General features: G+C 39.5%; 1 protein-coding gene across 1 annotated transcript in view; it reads right to left on the bottom strand.

Annotated features, from left to right (window-relative positions):
* Nucleotides 1-884: 884 nt before the first annotated feature.
* Nucleotides 885-24,839, bottom strand: part of PCNX1 (pecanex 1) — a 120,299-nt gene continuing 96,344 nt past the window's right edge. Inside the window, exons 25-35 of the mRNA XM_058162083.1 lie at nucleotides 20,902-21,117; nucleotides 20,177-20,430; nucleotides 18,677-18,907; nucleotides 15,997-16,097; nucleotides 14,105-14,255; nucleotides 12,113-12,343; nucleotides 10,146-10,420; nucleotides 9,066-9,271; nucleotides 7,855-8,294; nucleotides 5,576-5,716; nucleotides 885-4,996 (exon numbers count right to left, since the gene is read on the bottom strand). Of these exons, the coding sequence (XP_058018066.1) occupies nucleotides 4,856-4,996; nucleotides 5,576-5,716; nucleotides 7,855-8,294; nucleotides 9,066-9,271; nucleotides 10,146-10,420; nucleotides 12,113-12,343; nucleotides 14,105-14,255; nucleotides 15,997-16,097; nucleotides 18,677-18,907; nucleotides 20,177-20,430; nucleotides 20,902-21,117 (2,387 nt within the window). The 3' untranslated portion in view covers nucleotides 885-4,855. The remainder of the gene's footprint in view (nucleotides 4,997-5,575; nucleotides 5,717-7,854; nucleotides 8,295-9,065; nucleotides 9,272-10,145; nucleotides 10,421-12,112; nucleotides 12,344-14,104; nucleotides 14,256-15,996; nucleotides 16,098-18,676; nucleotides 18,908-20,176; nucleotides 20,431-20,901; nucleotides 21,118-24,839) is intronic.

Here is a 24,839-nt window from a genome sequence, read left to right as displayed (position 1 = left end):
TAAATCACCTTCTGAGTTGTGATCAAAATCTCTGAAGGTCATTTATTGTGTAAGAATGATCTATCTGGTAAGAATGAGAAACTGTGAAGTCTCTGCATCAATTCTTAATTTAATCAGAGAATTACTGCATGGCTAATGGCCATAAGCAATCTTTATTCCTTGGTTTATCTGGCTTTATATTTTGTATAAATTTGCATAAATTCTTATAGACAGGACAAAAGCAAAGATAAAAAACAAAGTAGGAAATCTATCTATCCAGGTTTTGAATGGTTGATTTTGAATGTTCCTGTATTCTAAGTCAGTATGTTTTTCATACTTAAACAGCACTGGCACACTTTATTTCTTTTGGCATGTTTCTCAAATCCACATACTCCTCATGATTTCAGTCATAATTCAGTGTTGCATACAGAAAATCCCCTCAAATATACCTGCTGTTAGAAAAGGTCACTATCAGAAGGTCTCTTTTTACAGAGTGAATAATATTGGTCATCAAGTGATCTTACCTCAGCCTATGTGTGTGACTGTGTGTATTACTGAATATTATTATAATTACTATAATCTTATCTAAGACCAACCTCAATTTTGGGGGGGGAGGGGGATATGCCTTGCTGCAATTTATCATAAATGTAATGAGAATAATGATAATTGCAGGAGCTAAAGCATAGCACGAGTACAGTAAAATGCACATCTGAAAAATGCAAAACAATCAATGACAGCTTTGGAGCTTGGCAATAAAATACATAGTCATTTCTATTCAAAGAACAGAAGAGAAGGTATATTCACCATTGTTTTTCAACGGTAAAGAGTAATGAAACACACAACATCCATGCATAGTTGTTTAAAAGTCTTCGATATAAAAAATTGAACATGAAAATAAAACAAGAGACAAGAAGGTTTTTTTTTTAAATTTCATTGTTTCTTCACTGTCAATACTGTCTTTTCAAAGCAACATGTTACAAACAAATCCTGTCAACTTTTCCCAGTTTTAAACAGCGACAATATTTACAGGCTGTTTCAAACAACATACACACATCCACACGCTCATACTCTCACTGACACATACAAAGTACACATAACCCTATCCCTGGCAAGTTCTCCATATGCTGGTAAATGCAAAGCACATATTCCATTTTCCAACTCATTTTATCCTCGCCCTCCCTTATTTAAGGTAATAATAAGCAGTTCATTATCTGGCTGAGTTCATAAAGAAGTAACAAGTCTGACTTTTAACCTTAGTGACTTTTGTCATCCATTTGGGTCGTTTGTAAAGTTAGTATAAATATCTAAATGGTATTTTCAAATATGTTTGCTGATGAACGGTGTATACAAATCTATGAAGCCTTTTAGAGCAGCCATCTTTTAAAAAATTTGGGGACAACGAGATATGGGCAGTAGCTCCCACCAAGGTCTTATGTACTCACCACCATTTTACTAAGGCACACATTAAATACTGCTATAATTGTTGTCTAGCATTGCAGGGCTAATGGCATCAGGTTACCAATCACCAAGTAGGACCAGACAAGTAGAACCTATATAATAGGTAAGAAAAATCTCTCTTAATAAAATTAGGTATATAAAACCATGGTGGCTGAACCTACAGCTAATATGAAGTATTTAGGTATGCTTTGAAAAGCTCTTTCAAATGCACTAGTCCATTGGTAGAGTTATTACCACTTAATATATATAGAACTGAAGGGCTGGAGTCACTGCTTCATCTCATCTGTTAAGAAGGCATTTCAGTGTCAGTTTGGGTAAAATGTGCCCCCAAATCTAAGTTTTCAAAGGCCTCTTCCATAACACTCCGTACCATCTATTTGATATTTTCACATAACATTGCAACTATGCAACTAGTCATTCTCCAACAGCAGCAAGCATGGGTAGAAAAAGCAACAAATAAAAAAAAAACACCTTGTAAAAGATATAATTTTTCAAAAACATTTCCTTCCCTCCATATCTATTTCCTAGGTTACAAGAACATCTACAGAATATTACCTCGATATTGAACAATAATAAGATTTTGTTCTTTATGAAAATTAAAGCATTTCACGAGGTGGGTGAGGTAAAAGAAAATTCTCTTTTAATTTCCCAAAATATTAACTGGGAAGCTAAGTATACGTCTGTGATTTTACATTAAATTAGTGCCTAGATGGATTATCAGTTTATTATGCATATATTTATAAACATTGATAGTAGGCAAATTAACTTTCATAAACTTTTTCTACATAAATATTATAGCTTAATATAGAAATTAATTTAGTGGATTACTAGTTTTGTACAAGACTTAGTATCAAATGCAAAAAAAAAATTGTAAAGTTTTCAGAATGGTTGTCATAACTACTTGAAGAAATTAAATGAAGAAAGCCACCAAGTCCACATATGAAAAGCTGCAAAACAATAAATTTGGCTTCCAAGCTCATATACCGCAACAAACAAAGAAAATTTTTTCATAAACACTAGTTAATCCTATATTAAGGATAATCCACCAAATTATTGGGAGATGAACATCTTAAAAATCTGGAAATAAAACTAGATATATATTTTCATGAATGCTAATTAGATGAGATTTATATCTAACAAAGGTGTGATTGAGATTGTGCTAATCAAATAATTTAAACTAAATTTATCACATTCTAAATGTATCTAGATATATTAGAAGTCTTGAAATTATCCTCTCTTTCAATATACCTATTTAGTTTCAAATATAATCAGTAGTGTGGAGTATCCTGTGTCACAGAGTGCCATTTCTGTTCCTATTAATAATTAAAAATAGGAAAGAAAAATCTTATCAGAAAAATTCAATTTTCTATAGTACAGTGTTCATTGCCTCATTCAATCTATCAGTCAAAAGCACTCTCTTTATCAATGGATTTAATATATTCAAAATGACTGATTAATCTTTTTGAAAGGTAGATTGCATTTTCTTTCTATTTTTGGGAAAGTCAAAAAGATAAATGAATATTTAATTGTCAATTAAAATGTGAAGTAAGATGGCTGACCAAAACTCAGAAAATGATTTTTCTCGTTCATAAAATGATGAAAATATGATAGTGTCAGGGTTTAAACTGGGGGCATTCAGACATTAGCAGGTGATGTATATTTTACCAGAATAGCAAAATCTTTTTGAAGCTTTTTTCTATATTTTATTATTAATGCTGCTCCCACGGACAAATTTTGTGCTTTTCAGATTCTAGCAACAGTTATCTGCAGCAGTGAACAGCTTTGCAAAGTACCGTCAAGATTGTAATGCAGTAAGAATGGCATTTGGATTTTACTTTTACTCAGCAAGCCGCAAAGGCTGTTTTTTATAGTATCAGATTGTTCATGTTACGACATTATTTGACTATGTTCATTAAGTGTACAGTGGTTATGTTTCACTGCAATTTTTTGCTTGTAAGATTACCCATGCATAATTAACATAGGAATAGTTCAAAAATAAAAGATGGCTGCTTCTAAAAGCTACAACTGCAAATTGTTCTGTTTCCCACTGAGCCCAGTTTCAGATCACATGAAGGAAACAACCACTACATATAAAACTTTCCATTAACATTGTGAGCAGGTCATAGAAACAGCAAGATAAAAAATTGCAACTTTGTCCCCTTACTCTGTTGCTGTTTGAGTAATTTGTTTCCCTGAAAACACACACTAAAAATTCCAATCAGTAAAAATCGATGATATGCAACATAAATCAGTTTCACAGTTATATGCAAAGTACAATTATTATAGAATATATAATTATTGAAAATAAATTCAAGTCACAGAACATAATAGCAACTAAAGGGAGCTAAAATGCAAACTGATACAGATAGTATGATACAACATGCCTTCTGATTTTTATCCTTTAATTTTTTTTAAAAAGTAAACTATTTTGCTTAATAAAGGAGTAAGTCCCAGAACAGAGATAAAGTCACAACCTTATTTAAAACAATGTATCTCATCCAGTTGTCCATAAAAAGAAAAGCAAACATTTTTTTCAAAGGAGCCCAGTAACATATTTTTGTTGACTCCATCTTGGAAAGTAACAAAAATAGAGGAAGAAAATGCAGAATTGTATGATTGAACCTATTATGTAAAAAGGTAAAATTTACGCTATCAATTGGTTTCACCATGAATTAGGCTTCCCTGGAATTTTCTCCTGTGATTACTGGTTAATCTACCATATATTGTAAATAGGAAAGAATAAATAACTTGTTGGGCAATTTTTAGCCAAAAATATGATGGTATTTCCTACCATCATATGAATATGGAGGAGAAGGTGACTAATCCCAAAGGCAATTTAAATAACGGTATTTTCTTTTATATATATATATATTTATATCAATAAATGTTCTGAGCAATCTCAGATTTTTGTAGTGCATTGCCATAAAAAAAATAGTGCAGTTTTCTCAATGATCTTTTTTCCCACTTAGAAGAAATAAGTTTAAAATCTGATTACACTTGCAGTTAATGAAACATTCAGCTTCACACTGACCAAGACATTTATACAATTTTCAGCTGTTTCAAAAAATGAACAGAATCTACATTAATGAAACAAAATCTTTTGGCAAGACAATTAGAAAAAATGAGATGCTCCTGTTTTGAAACTTGGAAAATATGGGGTTGTTTTAAAGCATTGCAATGGATAAAATAACGTATAAAGCAAAAGATATATCCTGTTTACCCTTCATGCACAATATTTTCTTCAGTAGCTAACTTGAAAAATATCAAAAGCACCCCCTTAATTCTTTTGGAGACTGACATCCTACCCTTAACTTCATATTCAAGTCTCTTCCTATTACTTGAGCTGTTAGGGTATCCTTCTGAGACTCCTTACTTCATTTCTAAACATTGTGGACTAGGCGTTAATTGTCCAAGAAGGTCACACTTCAGCTCCAAGTTCCAGGACTCCGGTTTCAATCACTGCAACATATTTGTCTTCAATTTGGACGAGCAAGATGGTTTTGTCTATATGGGACCTATGCCCTGGATCTCTGCTGCAAGGCACCCAACGGTGAATCACCTAGCAGGGGTAGCAAGAAAAAGAAAATATACTCAGCAGTAATAGTAGAACTGTATCATTCTGAAGTAGTACATGCAGACTACGTGAGAGGATCAAGATTAGGCTTTCATGTCTTACTTATCTATGTTGTTGCTCCAGCACAGAAACTATTTTGATTCTACTCTTGAAAGTTATTGGTAAGAACCTCCTCTGCTATAATACTGAGAATAAAATAATAAAAATATTCCCTTATTTCACAGGAGAAAATACCTTCTAGAAAGCATTCAGAACTGTAACAGGGAACAGGAAATGTCATACTTTAGTAAACAGTGCACTTCTTTATGTATATTTCCCCCAAGTGGATTTAATATACTATGTTCTTACCTTCCAAGAAACTATGCAGAATTGATTGGGTCTTAAGTTGTTTTTTTTTAAAAAAGTTAACATTTTCAGAACACATGATGCATATTCCTATCTATTGTTATAATTTAGAATTTGTAAAATTGGCTTTTTCTTACTGCTCCACTTTTTGAATTTACATACAATCAATAAAACCTCTGAGCATGCCAATAGCAAAGGCAGCTGAGGAATGAAACTTACATGGCCTTCCATGCCTTCCTGAGGATTCCAGTCTTTCCAGCTGTTTCTTCCAGCTCTTAGTCTTATCATTTCATCTGGCCACTGCAGTTCTTTTCTTTTGGATAAGTTGATCCCTTCCAAAACCTGGCTAGGATCTATTATCTAAAAAAAGAAGCAGCTTAAAATTAGTGCTATGCAAGAACTGAGTTTTAAATTCCCCCTTTTGAAATAGTTCAAAACTTTTTCAACTTGAAATGTTTTGCATATCCCTCCAAACAAGTGAAATCTACTTACCTTCCCTACCGGTTTGGAAGTGCGCGCTTGGACCCTACATCACATGCGCGCTTGGACCCTCTGTGCATGAGCAAAGCCTTCTGTCCATGCGCAGAAGGTCAAAAATGGATTACTTCCTGGTTAAAACCAGGAAATAATGATGTCCGGGCAGGTGGGCGGAGCCTCACGCTGCCACCGCTACCAGTTCTCCAAACCATGCGCTGCCGCTACTGGTTCAGCCGAACCAGTAGCATTTCACCCCTGCCTCCAAGTATAATTTGATTCCAAACACTATAAGGCTGTGTGCTCTCTCCACTTCTCTTCTCTCTGTATATCAATGACTGCATCTCCAACGATCCATCTGTTAAAATACTGAAGTTCGCAGATGACTCAACAGTGATTGGTCTCATTCAAGACAATTACGAATCCACATATAGACGAGAGGTCGAACGACTAGCCTTGTGGTGCGACCGAAACAATCTGGAACTGAACACACTCAAAACCGTAGAAATGGTGGTAGACTTTAGGAGAAACCCTTCCATACTTCCACCTCTCACAATACTAGACAACACAGTATCAACAGTAGAAACCTTTAAATTTCTAGGTTCTATCATATCGCAAGATCTAAAATGGACAGCTAACATCAAAAACATCATCAAAAAAGGACAACAAAGAATGTTCTTTCTGCGCCAACTCAGTAAGCTCAAACTGCCCAAGGAGCTGCTGATTCAGTTCTACAGAGGAATTATTGAGTCTGTCATTTGCACCTCTATAACTGTCTGGTTTGGTTCTGCAACCCAACAAGAAAGACACAGACTTCAGAGGATAATTAGAACTGCAGAAAAAATAATTGCTACCAACCTGCCTTCCATTGAGGACCTGTATACTGCACGAATCAAGAAGAGGGCCATGAAAATATTTACAGATCCCTCACATCCTGGACATAAACTGTTTCAACTCCTACCCTCAAAACGACGCTATAGAGCACTGCACACCAGAACAACTAGACACAAGAACAGTTTTTTCCCAAACGCCATCGCTCTGCTAAACAAATAATTCCCTCAACACTGTCAAACTATTTACTAAATCTGCACTACTATTAATCTTCTCATCGTTCCCATCACCAATCTCTTTCCACTTACGACTGTATGACTGTAACTTTGTTGCTGGTAATCCTTATGATTGATATTGATTGTTCCTGATTGCTTATTTGTACCCTATGCTTATCATTAAGTGTTGTATCATTAAGTGTTAAATTGTACCCTATGACCATCATTTATGTTGTAAATGTTGTACCTTGATGAAGGTATCTTTTCTTTTATGTACACTGAGAGCATATGCACCAAGACAAATTCCAATGTGTCCAATCACACTTGGCCAATAAAAATTTATTCTCTTCTCTTCTCTTCTCTTCTCTTCTATTTTATTCTAAACCACAGACAGCAAAATAAAAAGGAAGATGTATTTCCACAACCTTTGGAGAGCCACAGGTTTGAGTAGAACACAGAGAAAATGGGATATAATTCAAAGTTTCCCATGAATGCTTTTCTTAGCTTCCAAACTTGGGTCATCAAGCTTGGACCTCAAACCAACACTAGACAAGCAAGCCTATTTAATGTAAAAACAAATAACTGCTTAATTATCCACCTAATAGCGTTGTTATAACATTATAGAAAGCTGTTGAAATAGCTTTAATACTTAACTTACACCATATTTTTCTGTAATACAAAGATCTTTATTCCCTGACCATATCTTTGCCTTGTTTATTCTCTATCCTTTAGCAAATGTATACCCTGGAGGACCATTTTCAAAATGTAGCCAAAGCACAGCACAGCCCTAGAGAATACCAGCTGTTAAGATGTGTTACATCTGAAGTCTTCGGTGAATTTTGTATATTAAGAATTAGTTTTTCATCCCACAGTGTTGCATTCCAGAAGTGTAGGGAAGATTAAAAAATTAAACCCATAAAAATAGTCATTAGATAATAAATGGCACATAAACCAGATCAATTCCAACATTTCATTTACCTGAATTCTGTAAACAACATCATCCCTTTTGGTTTGTGTCTGGTTCACAGGGCTCACATTTGTGCCTGCCTGTGAATCAGTGACATTCGTCATTCCATCGGTCCCTAAAAAGCCAACTAGGGCATGTTGTTTGCAGGCTGGGATGCTCTGACTGGAACTGCTTGAAGAAGGGAGGCCATGCTGCATATTGGCAACACCAGTCTGGTTAGCGGGTTCCATTTGGTTCACCATGGACAGACGGGACTGTATGGACGAAGGAAGATTGCGAAGGGAAAGCTGGCTGGTGGAAGACCGTCGGCAAGGCACAAAGCCTGTGGTGGATGTCCGTAGGGATGAATGACGACTGCTGTAGCAGTAAGTTGACTGGCTGGCAACTGAAGCACGAGCAGGGGAATGTCTGATAAGGCTTGACTGCACAGAATGAGCACTCTGGCTGGTGCCTAAAAATAAAATATACGAGCAAAGAATAAATAGAATTATGATATGCTATATCAGTGATTCCCAAACTGTGAGCCGCGGCTCCCCAGGGAGCCGCGCTATCGTCATGGGGGCGCCGCGGAATATCTGCGCCCGCTGGGTCCGGCGCTGATGCGCCATTTCTGGGGCGTCTGGTGCGCATGCGCAGTTGCAGGTCGGATTTCCGGGGGAGCCGCGGGCGCGTCTGGTGCGCATGCGCAGTTGCAGGTTGGATTTCCGGGGGAGCCGCGGGCGAAAAAGATTGGGAACCTCTGTGCTATATAATAATTTTATATATATGCATTTAAAATGTAAATATATATAAATTTATTTATTTATTTATTTTAAAGGCTATAGTTTGTTTATTCCAAAGATGGAAAATTGGATGGAAAATTGAATGGAAAACTGAAAAAGCTATTGGCTTGTAAAATGTGTCCGATAACTACATAGTAGTCCCTTCAACTTTCTTCAGCGATAAATTTAATCCCCCTCCCCCCCCCCCATTCCAGGGCTTTTATGCCTGATGCTCTTAATCATTGGCAGACTTAATCATTGGTCATGGAGAATATGGTTTTCCAGAGGGCAGGTGCTATGACAGAAAAGACATGCTTCTGAGGTCCTGTATCATTTTTTTAATTGAAAGGACACTGTTGACAGGAAGATAGAAGTTAAAACAACATTTCAAAGATCAATTATCCCAATCTGGCAGTGAGGTATTTGAATGCATATGCTCTCAGACACTAGTTCAGTTTTACCTAGGGTGACTGGATGAGAGGCGACAGGGGGTTGCAATCCTACTCCAGAACCCTGCCCAATAGTTGCATTCCCACCTCCTTGAGATACACTGCTCTGAGAATCGTTGACAGTTGCACTATTACTTGTGCAGGAAGCACCACCTCCAGCATCTGAGTCTTCAATGTTTCCTCCACTGTTGCAACCAGCACCACAGCCTTTTCTTAACCTGAACATAACAATAACAATAAAGAAATAAAAACAAATGTTTATTTATCATACATCCTACTTTTCTACCAGAAATTCAAGATGGCATATTCAGTTCTCCATCCCTGCATCTACCTCATAATAATTTCTTGAGATAGTTAAGCTGAGCAAGTGGGTCTGGTCCAAAAGTTATTCAACACAACACCAGTTTTCTCAGCTGTTATAGGGATGGGAGAAACAAAACAGGTAAGATTTTATTGCCTAATTTATCTTTTTTTTAAAAAAATTTGCATTTATATCCCGCCCTTCTCCGAAGACTCAGGGCGGCTTATGTTAAGCAATAGTCTTCATCCTATTTGTATATTTATATACAAAGTCAACTTACTGCCCCCAACAATCTGGGTTCTCATTTTACCTACCTTATAAAGGATGGAAGGTTGAGTCAACCTTGGGCCTGGTGGGACTAGAACCTGCAGTAATTGCAGGCAGCTGTGTTAATAACAGACTGTCTTAGCAGTCTGAGCCACCAGAGGCCTAATTTACCTTCAGAAACCTACAAATCATCCCTGGAACAGTGAACTCCAGAGAAAAATAGGATATATTAAGGGAGCATTCTGTGCCTTGGAAGAGTTTCATAAAGAGCAAACTTTATCCATAGTTAATGTTTGCAGGAGGTAAATAATACAACTGAGATTAAAACTGACTGTTGACAAAATACTGAAAAAGTCTTTCCACATTTCTAAAAAAAGCAATATTCTTGTTTTGACAGGCATCTTACTCTGAGTTTGCATCATAAAAAGAAAAGTGATAAAATAAAACAAAACTTTATAGTGTACCATTCTAATTAAATATACTAAAATGACCAACTGTACTCTGGAGACTTCTTTTATACTCACCTGTGCCATGTAGATACTATGAAGTTCTTGATGTTTCCCAGACTGATGGCACCACCAAGAATGTCTCTTAGCTGTTCATGACTATCAGAATATGAAGTTGTCAGAGGTGAGACATAAATTGGGTATCCAATAGGCTGATCACAAGATGAGTTAATCATGTTCCTCAAAGCTTGTTTTGCATTTTGGATGCTCCCTCTTTCTGGGTTTCGATTGCGTAAGAAGACTAACTCCTGCTGCTGCCCAGCCCAAAGGCCACGGACACATTCCTTATTTACCTGCAAAAACACAGAAATCGAGAAGGTTTGTAGAAAATAGTGTGGCAAAATGAAAATCAGGCAGCTATAACTACCTGAATCTTACGGCATGAAATATTCACTGATTTTATCAAATAAATCTACTAGCACAAAAGTGGTCTAAAATTACAACTATTTTTTAAATGTCCCAAAAGTGCTTTTTTTCAAAAGGCAACTGAACTTTCTTGTTGTTGTTTTTTTCATTTGAAATATTTCATTTCTCATCCATGAAGCTTCTTTGGTTCTAACTAACTAGTGGGGAACTGAAGAAGCATCTTGCATGTGAAGTGAAACATTTTTAAGGAAAAAAAAAAAACCAAGGAAGTCCAACTGCCTTTTGGAAAAAAGTGCCCTTGGGACAACCATGACCTGGATGATTGAGAGTCTCCATAGACACTTTTTAAATGCATACTGGAAACAGGATATAGGCACGCACACTTACACACTTCCAACCTACTCATAAATATGCTCAAAATTTAGACAATTTTAAAAAATACATTAAAGTTTTACCTTTTAGAAAAATAACTAAAATTCATTTAATTACTTCAGAAGCATGCAGCCCCTGTATTTAACTTTAAATAGCATTCATGCATATATTATATCATTATTTATTCTTCTTCTAAGTGTTGGCATAAACAAATTTAAAATTTGCTTATACACAAGAAATAGATAAAATCTGTTATTAGTATGCTGTAGGAAGTAAGATGTAGCAAGGTAGTAAGAGATGCCTGTGCTACACTTTTCACAATTATGGAATATATATATATAGATATATGTAAGTCTTGGCATTTTCGGGTCTTTTCCCGTGTAAGGTTGAGAGTATCTTGGCGACGTTTCGATGAGGTCTCACTCATCATCTTCAGTCTGGTGTCTTCGGCTTCGTGCTTCTCGAGCAAAGAGTGATCGGAGCTGCCGTCTCTCTATAAATACTGGTGGGGTGGTGGGGAGTGTTACTGTGAGCGGGCTGGTTGGCTGTGTGGTTGCATCTTGATTGGTAAATGGAGTGGATGCTTGCAGATTGGTCGAGGTGGGAAGTGCTACTGTGAGCGGGTTGGTTGACTATGTGGTTGCATCTTGATTGGCAGATGGAGGGGGTGTTTGTATTTCCTCGCCGGGACTTCTTTTAAAATTTTTAAAATACTTTTTTTTTACCGGTGAGTTGGCCAGTCACTCACCTGGTACCAATACTCTGTCCAAAACTGGCTGGATTTTCGCAAGGCTCGTCGGAGCCTGCTATTTTCCAGCCAGTCTCATTGCAACGCTTCCAGTTCTCTCCCTTTAATGTTTAAATTAAACGGTTTCAATAGAATAAAGGAAATAAGAGAAAACAAATGGATGATGATTTACAAATGTGGCGATTTTGAGAAATATATGTGGTAAATGGAGAAATAAGATAATGAAATGAAATAAGATTAAGATTGGAGGTTAGGGCGGATGGTAATATTGATTATATATTAAATTAAATATTAAACATTAAGTAGCGATGAAAAATAAAAAAGTAAAAAAAAAGAATGTTAGGGAAGAAATTGAAATATATAAATTATATTTGGGAAATTCTTATATTATAAGCTGTATAAATTTTGACTCGGTCAATACTCTATTCAGAAAAAATGTACTGTTTGTTTATTTGTATGTTTTTTTAAAAATAAATAAACAACAACAACAGTATCTTACTTTAATGACTCTGAAGATTAGATAGCGCTTGTTCAGCATGATGATCTTGTATTCGTTGGTGCCATCATCCATCACATGGCGAAGGGCAAGTAGGGAGGGAGAATTGGAAAGTACAGCACTTCGCCAAGCAGGGTCCCCCTCATGAGCTATAACCAGGTTTTGTTCATGTGTTGTGATAGCTTCATAGAGAACAGCAGGGTCATCATATTCATCAGGAGAGGTGAAATGATCCTAAACGGAAGAATAAAAGCCACTGTTCAATATGAGTCTTCATTGTGAAAAGGGAAATGATTATATTCTAGTCCAGAGCTGCTGAGCCTTGGCAACACGAGGACATGTGGACTTCAACTCCCAGAATAGCAAGTTCGGCTGAGGAATTCTGGGAGTTTAAGTTCAGACATCTTCAAGCTGCTAAGGTTGAGGAACATTGTTTTAGCCTATACTAAAATTTTATATTCGGCCAAACTCAATTATTTAAGATTGCATCTAGTTATCAGCTTGAGAAGAACATTAAACAATGAAGAATGCTTAGTTTCCCTAAAGACTAACAAATTCGCTACTGTATAAATATATCTGTATCATAGATCACAGTCTAGGTTTTAAGCTGAGATGTAAAACAACTCAACCGTAAGTTTCTCCAGAGATGGATTTGTGACATCTGGCATCATGGCAATACCAAATGCAATTAAGAAACATAGTTTTTTCGCTTGTCAAAACAATGTAAAAATTGCACTTGTTTTTAAAAAATGCATATGAAATCAATATATGCTTTTGAAAGTTTAGTATTAAAAAATGAGAAACAATGGAGACCAGGGAAAATTTGATAAACAATACCAGGGAATTTTGTAGTCAGTGATATTGAAAAGTATAGTCTGCTTCCCTTCAATTCCTAACTGCTCAATTTTTCCCTTCTCCATTTAATTCCAACCATTTCTCCCCAATTTGCTCAGTCCTGTTCTTTCTTACATGAGGTAACCTTGAAGAAAAAATAGAAGCTGTTTAAAAAAATACCAAATAGATCTGTTAAAATATCTATTCAAAATATCTATTCACTCTACATTGAATTGGAGGTACTCTACATTGAATTGGAGGCAACTTCTGGAGGCAAGTTGTTCTACAGTTAGAACAATCAATAAGTGGAACAACCTGCCTCCAGAAGTCATGAATGCTCCAACACTGGAAATTTTTAAGAAAATGTTGGATAGCCATTTGTCTGAAATGGTGTAGGGTTTCCTGCCTGGGCAGGGGGTTGGACTAGAAGACCTCCAAGGTCCCTTCCAAATCTGATATTATGTTATGTTAATTGCTGGTCCTGCTAATATGGACAGTAAAGCAAATTCACATAACTTACATATCTTTAATTATGAAGCTATTTGTGAAAATAAATCCCGTTCAAACAATCAAAGCCAATTTGCTTCTTGGAAGTTAGTGTTTTCCTTTCCTGATAAATTATCCTAAATAAACTGAGTCCTTCGGGAGAAGGGCGGTATAAAAATCGAATAAAATAAATAAATAAATAAATAAACTGACAAAGAATGTTATTGCTAGTCAATATCAATGTATTGGAACAACATTCTTTTATTACATTTCAATTATGTATAGAAATAGATGTGTTAACCAAGCATTATTTATGTATTTATTTTATTCAACTTCTAAAGCCGCCCGTCTTAGTGAATGACTCTGGTAAATTTCATAAATTTACTAGATGATATATAAACAAGGTCACTTGCTTGAGATGGGTGGCAACAGAAATTGAATGAGTGAATGAATGAATATAACACTGAATTAATTTTTACTGCATTTATTGGCATTCATTTCATAATTAATCTTTTTCCTCATACATTACTAAAAGTGACTCCTTTTTCAAGAGCTCCATTTGCTCTTGAATCAACTTTTTACCAATGGGAGAACTGCTACAAACCCTTACCCAAAGAGTTTGAGTCATAATAATCTATGTCAGCTGATGTGCACGTGTGCAAGCATTCTTTATACCTGATGCAGTTTCAGGGACATGCGTATTCCAGGGACCACCACTTTTCTCAGTAATTCCATGTCTGCAAAAATCCATTCATCTCGAATTGATGATATACGAAAATCTCCTTTAAACAAGGCATGGAGCCCATACAGGAAAGATTCCAGATTACTGTTTGGTTTGGGAGAGAAACCCCAAACATTAAAGCAAGCATTCAGTATTCTAAAATTAGTTGAAGAAAGTAAGACTTTCATTTCTATATAAACATTGTGGGCTGCCCAAGCAAATTTAAATTGCCATCATAAATAAATATAAATCAGGAGAGTTAAAAAAAAAGCTGACAATCATTCTTCAGTTCCTCATCTGTCCTGGCTATGTATTTAAGAATGGCTGAAACACTAAAGGGAAACTAATCATCCTCAAATTATTTGGCAGAAAAGTGGCATAAATTCTTTGGGTTAATGAGAACAGCAGTAGTTCTATCTGGAAACTTGCATTACCTTGTACTCTGCAGTTGTTTACTGAATAAGCACCTCGCCTATTTGCTGACAAATTACTTCTGTGTTTCAGAGTCTTTCACTTCACTCAGAATCAATTTTATATTTATTCTATTCTTGAACTTAAGGGAAAGATTCTCCAAGTTCCCTTTTCTTTTTCTCGATGTTTATAAATTGAGCTCGTCTCAAATATCAACTCAGTGCTGGGTCAACAACTATAATAAAATCAAAAGATCCAAAAATGCAAGCATATTCTTTACAGCAGTGTTTCTCAACCTTTGCAGGTTCAAGATGTATGCACTTTAGCTTCCAGAACTGCATTACTTGAAGTCTACATATTTTCAAGCTCCCAAGATTAAGAAACACTGCTTTAAAGGGTTGTCACTCTGAGAAATCAGCCATTAACAGACATATTGAGATAAAGTCTAGCTATGAACCATTCTAAAAAGGAAGCAACCAAAATCAAAGAAAGGGACAAACAGATCTAAGTAATCCTTCATCATCCTGCACTTATTAACCAAAGTCAGAACAGGAACCAGCACTAAATCAACAACCAAAGAAGAAACAATTACACTAATGAAAGCAGACAGCAAACTGCACTTCACCATGCACTGACGTGGTTAGCTAGAGTGGCCATGAAATATTCAGACAGAGAAAAGCAAGCTCAGGGAATGCCAAAGGCCCAACAAAGAGTTATATTGCATAAAGGCAGTGGTGAAACGTAAAATGTGTTACTACCGGATCTGTGGGCATGACTTGGTGGGGTGGGGAGGGTAATGTGACTGGGTGAGCATGGCCAACTTTTTTTTTTTTTAACCTTTAAAAGCATTTTTTCTACAAACTCTTCGGCTGATGAGGTTGTAAAAAAATGCTTTTAAAAGGCTCTGATGATCCCAGCTGAGCCACGTGATAGTCAGAGGCTTTTTTTTTACTTTTAAAAGCATTTTTTCAGTGAAGAAAAAATGCTTTTAAAAGTAAAAAAAAACACCTGATGATTGCGCAGCTCAGCTGGGCATTGACCGGGGTGGGGGGGGGTGGGGAGGGATTTTTGCTACCGGTTGTCCGAACCACCTGCCGCTATCACTACTGGATTGGATAATCCGGTCCGAACCGGGAGCATTTCACCACTGCATAAAGGAATTGCATTTTTTTATTGAAAACATTTTCTTACAATCATCTAGATGAGGGACATAAAGGTCAAAAGGCCTAAGAGTTCTAAATACTAAATGCTTATGGAGGAAAATTGCAGCACGATAAGCTTTCTGTCTCCTGTTAAGCATCCTGTCAGAATTTGTCACTAATATTTAGAGACTGAAATTAGCTACTCAAATCTGGTAAATCAAATAAAGAGCGGGAATGGAAAAAGGTACAGCTATATTCTAGGGGACCTATTCTGGAATAATAAATAAGAGTACCTAGCCATATGATGTGAAGCAGTTCCCAGAGCTCTCCGACCAAGAACAGACAGTCCGTAGCAAAGGGTAACCAGAGAAGAATCCTTATCTGCATTGAGTGGCTTTGAGTAAAAACAAAAAACAAAAATTGACAATATTAAGTAAAGAATGTAAGATGTTTGTGTGTTCATAATACCATTATGTTCCATCATATAAATCAAGCTGTAACTTTTCATCATTTTCTACTTCTTAAGAAAAAAAAAGTGGAGAATAATACCCAAAATGGGACATACATTTCACTTTAATAAAAATGGCTGCAAGCAATAGCTATAGCACTTAGACTTATATACCGTTTCATCGTGCTTTTACAGCCCTCTCTACAGAGTCAGCCTATTGCCCCCAACAATCTGGGTCCTCATTTTACCGACCTTGGAAGGATGGAAGGCTGAGTCAACCTTGAGCTGGTGAGATTTGAACTGCCGAACTGCAACTAGCTGAAGTAGCCTGCAGTACTGCACTCTAACCACTGTGCCACCTCGGCTCTTGTAATAAATGCAAGCCTTTATGTTCCATCATCAGCAAATGAGATATTGTTATTACTGAGTAGGTTCTTGGTAGCAATAAATTCTCTTCAGAGCTAATCTAAATACTTTAAGCAAATGTATATATGGGAGTCAGCTAAGAAGTTCAACTCCCAATTCTTCCAAATTTTCATGATTTAGATGATAATAATAATAATAATAATAATAATAATAATAATAATAATAATAATAATAATAATAATAATAATAATAATAATAATAATAATAATGTTTTAATTTGTATACCGCCCTTCTCCCGAAGGACTCAGGGCGGTGAACAGGTCGATAAAATACAAACAGAAACATACACCATAATTAAAACAATCCTTAAAAAACTGATTCAAATTCGCCAGAAATTTAAAATAACATTACACCCCATAAAAAATTACAGAAATTTAAAACCCACAATAAAATTTAAAATTTAGAATTTAAAATCAGGCCAGGCCAGCCATACGAAATAAATAGGTTTTAAGTTCGCGGCGAAAGGTCCTAAGGTCAGGTAGTTGTCGAAGCCCGAGGGGAAGCTCGTTCCACAGGGTAGGAGCCCCCACAGAGAAGGCCCTCCCCCTGGGGGCCGCCAGTCGACATTGTTTGGCTGACGGCACCCTGAGGAGTCCCTTTCTGTGGGAACGCACCGGACGCTGGGAGATAGAGGCCGGCAGTAGACGGTCCCGTAAATAGCCCGGTCCTAAGCCATGGAGCGCTTTAAAGGTGGTAACCAATACTTTGAAGCGCACCCGGAAAACAACAGGTAGCCAGTGCAGTCTGCGCAGGATAGGTGTTACGTGGGAGCTTTGAACCGCTCCCTCAATAACCCACGCAGCCGCATTCTGGACTAGCTGAAGTCTCCGGGTGCTCTTCAAGGGGAGCCCCATGTAGAGAGCATTGCAGTAGTCCAGACGAGAGGTAACGAGAGCATGAGTGACCGTGCATAAGGCATCCCAGTCCAGGAAGGGACGCAATTGGCGGATCAGTCGAACCTGATAAAAAGCTCTCCTGGAGACGGTCATCAAATGATTTTCAAAGGACAACCAACCATCCAGGAGCACGCCCAAGTTGCGTACCTTCTCCATCGGGGCCAACGACTCGCCCCCGATAGACAGCCGCATCTGCAGCTGACTGTACCAAGGTGCCGGCATCCACAGCCACTCCGTCTTGGAGGGATTAAGTTTGAGCCTGTTCCTCCCCATCCAGACCCGTACGGCTTCCAAACACCGGGACAGCACTTCGACAGCTTCGCTGGGGTGGCCCGGGGTGGAAAAGTACAGCTGAGTATCATCAGCGTACAGTTGGTATCTCACCCCAAAGCCACTGATGATCTCACCCAGCGGCTTCATATAGATGTTGAACAGGAGGGGTGAGAGAATCGATCCCTGCAGCACCCCACACATGAGGCACCTCGGAGTCGATCTCTGCCCCCCTGTCAACACCGTCTGCGTCCGGCCAGAGAGGTAGGAGGAGAGCCACCGATAAATGGTGCCTCCCACTCCCAACGCCTCCAACCGGCGCAGCAGGATACCATGGTCGATGGTATCAAAAGCCGCTGAGAGGTCTAATAGGACCAGGGCAGAGGAATAACCCCTATTCCTGGCCCTCCAGAAATCATCCACCAGCGCGACCAAAGCTGTCTCCATACTGTATCCGGGCCGAAAGCCGGACTGGAACGGGTCTAGACAGCTTCATCCAGGTACTGGGGTAGCTGACATGCCACCACACTCTCTACAACCTTCGCCGTAAAGCGAAGATAGGAGACTGGCCGGTAATTCCCTAAAACAGCTGGGTCCAGGGAAGGCTTCTTGAGGAGAGGTCTCACCACCGCCTCTTTCAAGGCAGCGGAAAAGACCCCCTCCCGCAAAGAAGCATTTGTAATCCCCCGGAGCCAGCCTCGTGTCACCTCCTATGTAGCCAGTACTAACCAGGAGGGGTACGGATCCAGTAAACATGTGGTGGCATTCAGCCTACCCAGCAACCTGTCCATGTCCTCGGGAGTCACAGGGTCAAAATCATCCCAAACCACCTCAACAAGACGGGTCTCGGAACTCTCGTCTGGATCTACCCAAGATAAGAGAGATAAGATAGCATATCTTCATAGCCTTTCTTAATCATTCAAAAGTACTTACTTTTTCTCTCTGAGAGCAGCAATATTCTACCCAGTTGAGATAAATTATACAAAAACTCTCTCTTGAAATCCCTGCTAGCCGATGATCATAATCCTCATCAATATTAGGATTAAATGTAGGGTCTACATCTACGTAATTTTGGTCTGCACACTGCTGCAGTCCTTCCTGCATTGTTTCATTTGATAACCATTCCTCTAGCTTGGGAGAGGATATTACATAATAGATGATACCCTACAAGATAAACAATTAAAGTTATTAGAACATATAAACCTGATTATAACTTTTAAGCATTTAGCAAACATAGAAAGAAAGATTAAACATTTCCTCTTTAGATGTTGAACCCTGATGGTTTGTTTACCAGACCCAAGCGATAGTAAGGAAAGGAAAGGTAAAGAAATGGAAGAAAGGAAAATACCCAGATTTATTGTTTTTCTGTTGGTTTACAACAGCGGTTCTCAACCTGTGGGTCGCGACCCCGTTGGGGGTCGAATGACGATTTGCTAAGGTTCGCCTAAGACCATCAGAAATATGGGAAGTATACTTGCGAGTCGAAGAATCGTGAATTTGGCTTCAGGCGCAATGAATTAAAAAAGAGAGAAATCTTTGCTATGATGTCTCCCTCTCAAGCCAGCTGCAATCGCTCCCAATCGCTAGCCTAATCTGGCTTCAGGCGCAATAAACTTAATAGGGGAGGAGTCTCCGCTTTAATGCCTCCATCCTCAAGGCAATCGCAAGCAGTTCAGATCGCTAGCCAATATGGCTTCAGGCACAATAAATTAAAAAAAAAAGTTTGCCACTTTTTTCCCCTTCTGCGGCTGCTGAGGCACGCTGAGATTGCTGCCTAAAAAAAAATAATTTTACGGTTGGGGTCGCCACATCGTGGGGAATTGTATTAAAGTTATCGCAGCACTATAAAGGTTGAGAACCATTGGTTTACAAGAACAAACATGGAACTATTTAGAAGAATAGTTTGCACAGTATTTATTATTTTTAATTTCTCTGGGTGAGAGGATGGAGATTTAATTTGAAGTTCAGACTCCTCACACATTCAATCCCAAAGCAACTTTGCTCACCAATGCTTTTCTAGTCAATATGATTTTTTTCTATAGGCACAGTACCACTTCAGTGAATCACTGAAGTTGTTAAGCTAGTAATACAGTGATTAGGTGAATCTGGCTTCCCCATTGGTTTTGCTTGTCAGAAGGTCATAAAAGGTGATCACATAACCCCAGGACACTGCAACTGTCATAAATATGAATCAGCATCCAAGCATCTGAATTCTGATTATATGACCATGGGGATGTTGCAATGGTCGTAAGTGTGAAAAATGGTCATAAGTCACTTTTTTCAGTACCATTGTAACTTTGAATGTTCATTAAATGAACTCCTGTAAATTAGGATTACCTGTATATAGCACAGATATTAATAGCTTGGGTAAAACAGCTAAGTACTCATTTGTAAAGAGAAAAGCAACTCTACATTCCTGAGTTAGAGATGTACCTTGACATAGTACGTAGTGAGTATTTTCCTTAGATCAAAGACCTGAAGCATGGAAGCAGCACTGTTGTCGGTGATGCTGTAACCCTCCAAGACATACTTTGTGACTAGAACTTCCCAAGCGAGCCAACGCTGGCCAAAGGCAGCATTAAAAGACAACACATGAGGGATATGACCAGGTTCACAGCAACAAAACCCTTCATCTTCTTCAACCCCTTCAGTGATAGCTTCAACTTCTCGTTGCTGACAATAAGTTCCTGAAATGAAAAAAAGTAATTCTTAAAAATAGGAGCATTAACAACACCAGTTCTGATAATTTAAAAATAATGACTTGCACTTGCTTTCTGGTAGAAAATGGGATGAGTAATATTGGGATAAGTAATTAAGGTCCTTCATGAGTTCATATTCATTTGATCAGTGATGTCTGTATCATTGGTTTTTTTAATTACAGTGCTTATACCATTGGAAAGATGTCGTAAATTACTAAAATAGAATTTACTAATGAAAGAAAAAGTATCTGAAGTTTTGTTGAAGTATTTGAAGAAAGTAAAGATGAAGTGAGCTGAGATTATAAAATGAACTTTGTTCGGCTCTATCAATTTTATCCAGGCCCAGAGCTTCTCAATCTAAAATATTTATTAATCCATTATTAATGGACTAAATTTGCATGTCTGAAGCAGAAAGTAGTACAGGAAGATTAATGAAAAGTGCATTCACATAGATTTTACCTCTGAATTCAAGCCCTCTCAGTTGGAAGGTGACTAAGCCATTGCCAATCTCTATAAGGTGTACAAGTGCATTGAGGTAGTCAGAAGCAAGAATAAAGCAATCTCCAGTACTGTAGTTTCCCCATCGCCCCAAGAGTAAGTCTCCACAGAGGCTGTGCTGAAGGGAGCGAGTTAAATGTTCATAGAAGATTGAATTCAAGTTATTGTCATCAGAACCTATAAGGAGGAGAAAAATAACACACTATACTAAAAACATAAATTTATTTTTACAATTCTACTGAAAAATCACCCCAAGATATTACAACAGACTGGGATAGATGATCACTTTAAGAGCTTGTAGCTGACTCAACACCTGCCTTTTAGTCATATTATTTCCACTGTAGGAACATTAAACTATGTAGTTCTCTTGGCATCAAGGTAAATTTCTTAGGTGGGGCACCCCAAAAGTGAGAAAGATCAGGTGTGGAACCATCTCCAGGACCTCAAGATAGTATCCACAGCATTTTCTTCTCCATTTTTTCTACAATAGTACTACACAGAGATAGCCAAAGTAGAAATAAAAGAATTGCACTCTTTAGCGCCTAGCATACAAGATTAAACTTTGCCCCCAATTAAGGTTAATTAGTTATTGTTTTACAGATAGTTCTCTCATCTTTGGATATACTCTTTTTGAAAAGAGGAATCCAGATAAGAGGACTAGTTGCTAGAATATATCTGGTAGCTTAAATAGGGATTGTACAAAGAGGAATATTCATAAGGACTGCAGCAGAGGTTTGGGGTTTTTTTCCTGAAAAAAACAGGAAAAAACCATAAAAGAAAGACTACATTTATTCAGATGATAAAAGAAATAGGAAATACTAGTTATAACTTTGAAGTTGCAGTTTAGAAAATATGGTTCTTTAACTGGAGAAAAAGATTTTCATCTATTAGTGTAATTCATCTATTAGATGAATACAGGTAGTCCTTGATTTACGGCCACAATTGAGCCCTAAATTTCTGTTGTTAAATGAATCTGGCTTCCCCATTGATTTTGCTTGTCAGAAGGTCAGAAAAGGAGATCACATGACCCTGGGACACTGCAATCATCATAAACATAAGTCAGTTGTCAAGTATCTGAATTTTGTTCAAATGACCCTGGGGATCCTGCAACAATCGTAAGCGTGAAAAACGGTCACGTCATCTTTTTCAGTGTTGTAACTTTGAAGGTCACTAAATGAACTGTCGTAAGTAGAGGACTACCTATAGTATGTATCACATCATCTAAGAAGACAACTGATAAAGAATATAGATAAAATCAATAAAACAAGCAAGGTATTTGAATGATTAAGGAACGTAGTATCTGTATTTGCTGCAACTGAATTTCAAGTAAATTACTAACAATAAAACCAAAAAAATCCTATTAAGATTTATTTATTTATTTATTTATTTATTTATTATTTAAATTTTTATACCGCCCTTCTCCCGAAGGACTCAGGGCGGTTCACAGCCTGATAAAAAATACAAAATAATACAATATAAATACGATTAAAATATAATTAAAAAACTTATTAAATTGGCCATGGTTAAAATTTAGAATAAAAACCCATTAAAAACCCATAAGTTTAAAAACTAACCCAGTCCAGCGCAGATGAATAGGTGAGTTTTAAGCTCGCGACGAAAGGTTCGGAGGTCCGGAAGTTGACGGAGTCCTGGGGGGAGTTCGTTCCAGAGGGCGGGAGCCCCACAGAAGGCCCTTCCTGGGCGTCGCCAGACGACACTGTCGCTACCGACGGCACCCTGAGAGTCCCTCTCTGTGAGAGCGCACGGGTCGGTGAGAGGTGTTCGGTAGCAGCAGGCGGTCCCGTAGATAGCCCGGCCCTATGCCATGGGCGCTTTGAAGGCGTTCACCAACACCTTGAAGCGCACCGGAAGGCCACAGGTAGCCAGTGCAGCCTGCGAGGATAGGTGTCATGCGGAGCCACGAGGGCTCCCTCTATCACCCGCGCAACTGCATTCTGGACTAACTGAAGCCTCCGGATGCCCCTCAAGGGAGCCCCATGTAGAGAGCATTGCAGTAATCCAGGCGAGGCGTCACAAGGCGTGGTGACTGTGCATAAGGCATCCCGGTCTAGAAAGGGGCGCAGCTGGCGCACCAGGCGAACCTGGTGGAAAGCTCTCCTGGAGACGGCCGTCAGGTGGTCTTCAAAAGACAGCCGTTCATCCAGGAGAACGCCCAAGTTGCGCACCCTCTCCATCGGGCCAATGACTCGCTCCCAACAGTCAGCCGTGGACTCAGCTGACTGTACCGGGATGCCGGCATCCACAGCCACTCCGTCTTGGAGGGATTGAGCTTGAGCCTGTTTCTCCCCATCCAGACCCGTACGGCTTCCAGACACCGGGACAGCACTTCTATAGCTTCATTGGGGTGGCCCGGTGTGGAGAAGTACAGCTGGGTGTCATCAGCGTACAGCTGGTACCTCACACCGAAGCCACTGATGATCTCACCCAGCGGCTTCATGTAGATGTTGAACAGAAGGGGCGAGAGAATCGACCCCTGCGGCACCCCACAAGTGAGGCGCCGCGGGGCCGACCTCTGCCCCCCCGCCAACACCGTCTGCGACCGGTCGGAGAGATAGGAGGAGAACCACCGATAAACGGTGCCTCTCACTCCCAATCCCTCCAACCGGCGCAGCAGGATACCATGGTCGATGGTATCGAAAGCTGCTGAGAGGTCTAATAGGACCAGGGCAGAGGAACAACCCCTATCCCTGGCCCTCCAGAGATCATCCACCAACGCGACCAAAGCCGTCTCAGTGCTGTAACCGGGCCGGAAGCCGGACTGGAACGGGTCTAGATAGACAGTTTCCTCCAGGTGCAGGGGAAACTGATATGCCACCATACTCTCTACAACCTTCGCCGCGAAGCGAAGGTTGGAGACCGGACGATAATTACCTAAAACAGCCGGGTCCAGGGAAGGCTTCTTGAGGAGGGGCCTCACCACCGCCTCTTTCAAGGCGGCCGGAAAGACTCCCTCCAACAAGGAAGCGCTCGTAATCCCCTGGAGCCAGCCTCGTGTCACCTCCTGAGTGGCCAGCACCAGCCAGGAGGGCCACGGGTCCAGTAAACACGTGGTGGCATTCAATCTACCCAGCAACCTGTCCATGTCCTCGGGAGCCACAGGGTCAAACTCATCCCAAACAATATCACCAAGACCGCCCTCAGACGCCCCGTCCGAATCGCCACAATTTTGGTCCAGACCGTCCCGAAGCTGAACGATTTTATCGTATAGATAACCGTTAAACTCCTCAGCACGTCCCTGCAACGGGTCATCCCGCTCCCCCTGGTGAAGGAGGGAGCGGGCCACCCGAAACAGGGCAGCTGGGCGGTTATCTGCCGGCGCAATGAGGGGGGGGGGGGAGCAACGCCTCGCTTCCCTCAGTGCCACTAGGTAGGTCCTAGTATAGGATCTAACTAGTGTCCGATCAGCCTCTGAACGGCTGGACCTCCAAGAACTCTCTAGGCGTCTTCTCCGGCGTTTCATCCCCCTCAGCTCCTCGGAGAACCAAGGAGCCGGTTGGGATCTGCGCCGGGTCAGAGGCCGCAGAGGCACGACACGGTCTAAAGCCCCAGCCGCAGCCCGTTCCCAGGCTGCGGCTAGTTCCTCTGCCGTGCCGTGAGCCAGACCCTCAGGGAATGGCCCAAGCTCCGTCCGGAACCTCTCTGGGTCCATCAGGCGCCTGGGACGGTACCAACGTAATGGTTCCGTCTCCCTGCGGTGTTGGGTAGCGGTCAGAAAGTCCAGGCGAAGGAGAGAGTGATCTGACCATGACAAAGGCTCTGTGACTATATCTCCCAAGTCCAGATCCTTCAACCACTGACCAGAGATAAAAATCAGGTCCAGTGTGCCTCCCCCGATGTGATTAGGGCCATCCACTACTTGAGTCAGGTCCAGGGCCGTC

Source organism: Ahaetulla prasina, chromosome 1 (assembly GCF_028640845.1).
Source record: "Ahaetulla prasina isolate Xishuangbanna chromosome 1, ASM2864084v1, whole genome shotgun sequence".
Taxonomy (NCBI): Eukaryota; Metazoa; Chordata; class Lepidosauria; order Squamata; family Colubridae; genus Ahaetulla; species Ahaetulla prasina.
This window is presented reverse-complemented; position numbering and strand designations above follow the sequence as displayed.